An 8,035-nucleotide genomic window follows, 5' to 3' on the forward strand; every position below is an offset into this window, starting at 1 on the left:
CCCTAACAAAAACACATGGTGCAATTTTTCCGGACTCCAAACCACAAGGGGAGATTTTTGTATTTTTCCCTAAAATTTATATAGTAATAAGAACAATTTTTCTATTTTCTTTATATTAATATAAACTATAAATCAACATTAATAATTGTTTTAATATCTAAAACAACATAATAAATTTTCTTTAAAAAATTCATGTAACGCACGAGTTTAATAGTATAGTATATATATAAGAATGAACATTTACTGTACAACATCGCCAGTTGGAGTCAAACTCTAGATGCGGCCTTTTCTCCACGACTCCAAATTTATTCCGGTTCAACTTTGAGAAAGAAGGTTCATTGCAGAGAATTGGAGCAAAAAAGCTCTGATTATTCTTATTGGTAAAAATTTCCCAATCCCTTTTACTTCTTCTTCTTATTATTATTATTATAAACGACACGCCCCTCCCTCGAGGAGAGGTGCGGTGACCAGCCCGGCCTCCCCAACTCTCACGGGGTAGGGGTGGCGCGCCCTAGGTTCGGCCCCAAACATTCAGCCCGCTAGGATGGCACACTACATCGATTCCATGCCTCATCAACAAATTCTTGCTACCGGGGTACTCTAGTTTTTCACGTCCTCCTTCTGGTGTTCAAGGTGATGAATGGTTCTTTTGATAAATATGATCCTTAGGTGATGAATGGTTCTTTTGATGAAACAAACCATCCTTAGGGGTGTCCATGTGCCACCTCAAGGGATTTGTTTTTCTGCCCACTTTTTTGATTCTAAGTAAGAATTTTTTCTTTTTTCTAATTATTTTGGGGGGGGGGGGCAAAAATCCCTTTCTGAAATTGTCTTTTTTGCTTTCTTTCATTTCCCCGGCCTGACCCCACTGCTTTTCGTTAGTCTTTTGGTTTCATGCAGTGCAAAAATCTTTTGGCATTTTTAGAATTTTCTCCTCTTGTCCTGTAGGGTTACGGTAGAGCATACTCTTCTGCAACCTCAGCTCATAAATGCACCGGGGATGGCAATGCAATGGTTGCACGTGCTGGCCTGCCTCTTCAGGTCTGTTTTCTTGCTTCTGTTCATTGTTGTTTATTATGGATATGTATTCTTTGTTCTTACGGACAATCTTTTTTCAGGATCTGGAGTTTGTCCAGTTTCATCCAACAGGAATATATGGTGCTGGGTGCCTCATTACTGAAGGTGGGTAGTTCTGAACTTAATTGATAACTGAAACATTGCAGGCTTCCTTTTAATATATATATGTATATATTTCTCATTGCAAAGTCATTAATCATTTGGAGTGTTATTGATCTTATTGTTATATACAGGTTCTCGGGGTGAAGGTGGTATTCTCAGGAACAGTGAGGGTGAGAGGTTCATGGAACGTTATGCCCCTACAGCCAGGGATCCTGCCTCGAGATGTTGTCTCAAGGTCCATGACAATGGAGATACGGGAAGGTCGTGGTGTAGGTAAGATTTTCAAGGATTTACATGCAAGAACAATGACTCTGGAAATAGTCGCATATTTATTTTATGCTCTTGCTGATGGTGGGCCTTTGCTAAGAGGCTTATCTGCAGAAAAAGAGCTTATTTCCCCATTTTTGCCCATGCAATCCCGTTTAATTTCTATTTTTCCTTTTATAATATGCATCAAAAGTCGCTTATTTTATATAGCTGTCGATTTTGCAGGACCTCTGAAGGACCACATATATCTTCATTTGAATCACTTGCCTCCATATGAACTTAAGAAGCAACTTCCTGGTATCTCAGAAACTGCTGCTATTTTTGCCGGTGTGGATGTGACAAAAGAGCCTATCCCTGTCTTACCTACTGTGCACTATAATATGGGTGGAATTCCAACGACTTACCATGGCGAGGTGAGTTAAATTTGTTCCGCATATGGTTTTCTATTTTATCTTTTGCTGGACGATTTGAATGCTCTCTCTATATTTAGCTTGTAAATCTTGATTCATTTTGTTATTAAGAATATAACAAAACAAGCTAAATAGTACAAATTCTATTTGCGAGTGGTTATTGATGGTTTTGGTGCTATTTTCTCTCTCCCCTTACTCTATATTGGGGGACCTTACTCTACAATTGTCCTCAATAATTCTACTGCTGCTGACCATTAGGGAAAAAAAAGGTGGTTAGATTGTTGAGGAAATTATTTTAGTATCAATCTCATAACTGAGAGTACTCGTTTCCAGGTTGTTACCATCAAAGGTAATGATCCAGATGCAGTAGTTCCTAGACTGATGGCTGCTGGAGAGGCATCATGTGCATCTGTTCATGGTGCTAACCGTCTCGGTGCAAATTCTCTCCTGGACATTGTTGTTTTCAGACGAGCTTGTGCTAATAGGGTGATAAGATATTAGTACAATTGGTCAGAGATTTAAGTTACATTCTGATTTGCAGGTGAGAAACAAAAGCCACTGGAGAAAGATGCTGGCGAGAAAACCATTGCCTTGGCTGGACAAGATTAGGAATTCCAATGGCTCACTTCCAACTTCAAAGATCCGGCTAAATATGCAACGAGTGATGCAAAACAATGCTGCAGTCTTTCGTACACAAGAGACTTTAGAGGAAGGTAAATTTACCTTTCAAACTATTCAATGCCCCTCTAGCTTCCAAATCCCCCTCAATGAAAGCACTTAAGTAGCTGGGCTGTGTTTACCATGTGAACAAAAATCAACCATCATCCCATCTGCTGACTGAGCATATATCTAGTACACACGAGCTTTCGGAGGGAATGATTCGACTTCATCGTCCAATGTGTTCATGTGGACGGGCCTGTAGTCTAGCCAGACCTTCTCGTTCTCCCAGTATCTGCAAAAATAGGAGTACATCATCAGTAGTCAATGCAAAAGAAATCAAACATCATGGCAGCATCGACCACTGGAAAAGATTCAGCAACAAATTAATTTTACTATTTGAACACTCATGGGCTTCGTGGTACAGCTAATATCAATTTGATGGGCTTCGTGGTACGGCTAACATCATTTGATTCCATGGCACTTCATATATTATTCTCTTATGTCCTTCATTTGCATCAACACTTAATTCAGAGAAAACATAAAAGAATTTCCCAAGGTCTTATCAATAATATAATGCTAATCTAATAAAGGGGTTCCGTGGTTAAAACTGAGGAGATATGAGATGACCAGTCATGCCAATCCCCCACTAACAGAAGCTAAGGAGTGATTAGTTAAGTGTCCTAAATTCTATCAACCAAAGAACCAACAGAAGCAAATCACTAGCTCTTTATGCAAACATTTAAGCCATATGAACAGATCTAAGCCACAAACACGAGCAAATGAACATGCAACAAATTTAGCTTACGAGAAGAAAAGGTGCTTACCCTAATGCGTGCTTCATCCAGTTTGCGTCATCCCTTGTCTGCAAAAATAAGACAAAATTGTTCCTTCACTTACAAATTGAATCACCCCAAGGAAAGGTGGCAAACCCAAGAGATCGACATATTATATTTTAGGAAGTTAAACCCACCGTAAAATCTTCACGGGCAAGTGCTCCTCTACTCTCTTTTATTAATTCAGCAGAGTGCATCGTGATGCAGGCATTAATCAAAAGGTTTTCCAGCTCCAAGGTTTCAATCAAGTCAGAGTTCCCGCAGGTAAATTCACAGTAATCTCTATCATTATACCGAAAAACAAAAACAAAGGATCAACATGATGGATGGGGCATCGTGAAGTGAAAAGCATTAGAGATGTTGTCAATGAAGAAAAACTTAGTTGTTACTAGTGAATCTAGACGTGCATTGTACATAAAAGGTTTTTCAATTAAGTAGTAAGATAGAATACTTATAAAATGCTAGAAAATATAAAAAAAATTAAATTTCATTTGAATAATATATACTTAATTATATAACATCTCATTAATACTCTTATTGGTTGGTTTAAAGATACCAAATCAAATATGAATGACTTAATATCATTAATGCATATTTATAATTTTTTATTTTAATAAAACATAATTGATAATATCTAAAATTATAAGTAATTAATTCTTTTTTTTCCAAAATTAAGTCGTTTTACTTTATAAAGTTACGGTTAATATAAGAAGTGAAGGTATAATATTTTAATATTGAACATTACCAGACTATTATATATTTGTTAGACTATTGAAGTAGTTAATCGAAATAAAAGAAGGAAATAATTTTCATAATGTTTAACCAAAAATAAATTTCAATAAACATTCATTTTAAGTATATTAGTAATTTAGTATTCTTGTTGTATTGTACATATAATAAATGTTAAAATAATATAAAAAAGCCATAGCAAAAATCATGATTAAAATCATGACAATAAAGAGCAAAATGAGTGAATACTGTTAAAGGAAAATGAGATAAAAGCAAAATAACAAAAAAAGATCATCTAATCTATACTATTATAATGGGGGAATGAAAGTAGTTTGTGTGACTTTCCTTCTTCCAAAAATACCCTTAGTTAGATAGTATAATTAAATAAAAGACCTAAACTATTAAAAGTTAATTAAACGACAATATAGTCATTCCAAATTTTCATTAACTAACAACTATTCCACTTTCCCTTTCTTCTCTCTCCCTCCCTCTTTCTGTCTCATTGGTCTCCCATCTCTCCTGTTTCCTTTAGCACGTCCTTTCTTTAATTAATTTTTTGATTTAATATTAAAATCATAAAAACATTTTATAATCTAAACTATTTGATATATGTTATAAAGGTACTGAATATAATTACATTTTTGAGAAAAAAATTTAAGATAGCAATGAAAACAATTACGTTAGTTCACGAAAGTGGGACTCTTGATAACTAAGCCGCGTGTAGTGCGAGCACAAATCTTGTTGCTTATAATTCTAATTCTTTGTAAAAAAATTACCTTGAAATAATGAATAATTATTGCTAATTTTCTTTTGTGTGTAAATCACATAAAACTTCAATTTATTCTCTATTTTTCATTTGGAATAAGCACCAAAGAAATAAAATCATTTGAAACCTTTTCTCTTTCAGAGCAAAACATTTATTTTTGTATAAATGGGATATAATATTTGTTAATATCTATTTAAGGCCTTTCCAATAATTTGAATATTTTTATGTTTCAAAAGTTAAACCGAAAATCTGTAAATTTTAAAAATTAGAACAATTACATTTATACACATAAAGAGCAAACTTACAAGATCGAAAAACGAAGGAGAAAGGCATATCGATCGGTGGTGGTTCGTCGGAGGTAACCACCACTCCTAACGAGGTCGTGGGCAATGGTTGTCGGGCAAAGGCTCCCACCGATCAATTTCCTATTTCCTATGAAAATATGACCAAGTGTATGGAGAAAAAATTAGAAAGAAAATGACAAGAGACAATCAAATAATATCTTGGAATATATAGGGAAATTTATGATATCCATAAGAAAAGAGTAAAATCTACAAATAACAAGATATAAAGGGTTACTTGAGAGTCATATATAAATATTTTCTATTAAAAACCTATAAAGTGTCTACAAATTAAAGGGAATTGATATCTTATAAGTGATGACAAACCTTTTGAAATATACGAACATGACCATTGACATTTGCAAGCAATAACATCGAGACTCTTTTGAGGTTTCTTAATGAATTAATCTAAGAGGAAAATTTTTAGAGGGAGAAGGAAGTTCAAATGACTTTTTATATGTCTATTTGAAAACTGTAGAGTATATATAGCAAAAAGAAATGTTGTTATTTGAATAGCCACATCCCTTTAATAATTATATTCTTTTACCATAAATCAATTTTAACCAAATATGAAATACTATTTGATGATTTAATTTATCTATACTAATTTACCTATTGAATTTATCTTCTTATTAAATTATAGCTTTCTCTTTAGTTTTTATGTTGAATTTTTATAACTTTTTTGTTATACTGATGAAGGTTAATTTTATAATAAAAAATAAAACTTACGAGATGTAAAAATTTTGCTTAGCCCTAGGGGATGCAAGGGCCTCTTGAACTGTTGTTCACAATCTTGTTTTACTTGTATTATTTGAATGAATGTCATTTACCAAAAAAATACAATGATTTCAAGAATTAATTTAATTTTGTTAATTATGTAAAGGGGTAAATTTTGTAATATTATTATTTAAGTATGGGCAAAATGGAAAGAAAATCGGAGAAACATCTCATTTTATTTTTGCTATTGAAAGCGCGAAAAGCTGTAGGAAACCAAGACTGTGTGAAATTGTTGGCAACGAATAAATGATATAGAGAAATTTTGAAATTATATATCGATATGAAAAAATAGAACAAACGTACATGTGATAAGGGCTAACTAGGTTGAGATGGATATGAGGGAAAAAATACAAAAAATCATTCACAATGGTACAAAAGTATTTTTGGAATAATAAATATAAGCATTATGAATGCATGCGACCAAAAGTAATGAAGTTGAAATGGTGCAACGAAAAGTCACGACGGTACAATGATATTTTTGGATTAATGAAAATTGGAGAAACACGTCATATTTTTATATATAATATAGACAATCAATATGAATTAGTTTTAACAGTTCGACACTTATTTCTCTTAAATAAGGTCTCGGGTTCAACTCTTATGAATGGAGAAAATCCTTACAACGAGAGTTTTATCCCCTTAGTGGGCCGACACTGCTTGAACTGGATTAATCGGGACTCCATTAGACTTCTGGTTATCTGAGTACAGACTGAAAAAAAAAAACTTAATTTGTTTGTTTATTAAATCATACTCTACTCCATTTAACTCCACTTTACTTTTCCCTCAATTCAACAACATAATCATTTTTTTAATCTTTTTTCAATTTAATAATAAATTTCCTCACATATTTTTTCTTAATCATTATTACAATTAATTTTTTGATACTAAATTCTTCTATCTATTTATTACTTTTTTATCAATTCAATAATACAATCAATACTTTTTTATCTTATTCTTCAATTTAATAATAAATTCTCTCACATACTTTTTCTTAACCATTATTACAATTAATTTTTTTAATAATAAATTTCCCAAACTACTTTTGTATTCATCCCATGGAGTTAAGTATAATCATACTCTACTCCATTATCAAATGTCACCTTAATAATCATAAACCTCATTGGTATTACTGAAAGTGTAAAATTACCAAAAACAATGATGTCGTGTTTGGTGACGCGGGTGATTTGGAATAAGGATTTGGAAATTGCATTAGGATATGGGTTAAGCCCGAGATATAATTATTATGGAAGTACTAATTCTAGTCAAGAAGCAGGTTTAGATCGCATTAGGATATGGTCGCTGGTGGCCTTAGTGGTCACTAGGCCTCAATCTGCGCATTGATGGCTAATATCGAGCCACCATCATGCCTATCGCCCTTAGGAGGGGGGATACGATTTCACGCCCACCCAATCTAGGTCTGTAGGGTAATTAAATTCGAGAATTGATTCATAGGTCCATACGAATTTACGAATATATGGGAGAGCAAAACGAATAAATTCATAGTAAATTTGGGATAGGAAGTTGTCAACACTCCATTTTGGTCCACCGGCGCTGGGGAACCATCAAGGAGTAACTGACCACATTCTTTATTTATCGACACTCATTGCTTTTGAAATCGAGGCATTTCCTTAATTTAACTTTAATTTTATATTTTCAGAAAAAAAATACTCTATAGGACATTTTCGAATTTTACGTGCATCAAGTTAGATTTTTAAAATCTGGAATAAAACTCGAGGCCATAAAATAAATTTTCACATAATATTGATTCTTGAACTTTTCAGAATACAATGGTGATCCCGAATTATTTTTCGGATGGCCAGATCAAAAGACGAGAATTTCAGGCCCTACGTGCATCAATTTCGATTTTTTTTTAAATCCGGGACGATACTTGTGATTGAAAAATGTCTTTCCACATAATATCGATCCTATAAATTTTTCTGAACACAACGGCGGTCCCAAAATATTTTCGAATATCTAATTGAAAAGATTGCATTTAAGAAATAATCGAGCAATTACGATTGACGTGTTACTGTGCACACCCGAATTTCATCTCGTTGGAGCACGCATGCGCAC

At 33.5% G+C, this 8,035-nt stretch overlaps 1 protein-coding gene across 1 annotated transcript; it reads left to right on the top strand.

The window, feature by feature from the left end:
* Positions 1-376: 376 nt before the first annotated feature.
* LOC116192597 (succinate dehydrogenase [ubiquinone] flavoprotein subunit 1, mitochondrial-like) lies at positions 377-2,753 on the top strand. The gene is made up of 7 exons (XM_031521186.1): positions 377-633; positions 949-1,041; positions 1,119-1,182; positions 1,311-1,452; positions 1,672-1,859; positions 2,190-2,289; positions 2,398-2,753. Exons 2-7 carry the CDS (start codon positions 1,001-1,003, stop codon positions 2,463-2,465), a joined length of 603 nt encoding a protein of 200 aa, XP_031377046.1. The 5' UTR covers positions 377-633; positions 949-1,000; the 3' UTR covers positions 2,466-2,753.
* The last annotated feature ends 5,282 nt before the right edge of the window (positions 2,754-8,035 follow it).

The sequence above is a fragment of the Punica granatum genome, chromosome 1 (assembly GCF_007655135.1).
Source record: "Punica granatum isolate Tunisia-2019 chromosome 1, ASM765513v2, whole genome shotgun sequence".
Classification (NCBI taxonomy): domain Eukaryota; kingdom Viridiplantae; phylum Streptophyta; class Magnoliopsida; order Myrtales; family Lythraceae; genus Punica; species Punica granatum.

What these genes read in the sequence shown, in the direction of transcription:
- LOC116192597 (XM_031521186.1), top strand. Translation starts at nt 1,001, where the DNA reads ATGGCAATGCAATGGTTGCACGTGCTGGCCTGCCTCTTCAG. An exon ending in CAACGACTTACCATGGCGAG is followed by an intron (nt 1,860 to 2,189) that starts GTGAGTTAAATT and finishes ACTCGTTTCCAG; the next exon opens with GTTGTTACCATCAAAGGTAA. An exon ending in TCATGGTGCTAACCGTCTCG is followed by an intron (nt 2,290 to 2,397) that starts GTGCAAATTCTC and finishes TCTGATTTGCAG; the next exon opens with GTGAGAAACAAAAGCCACTG.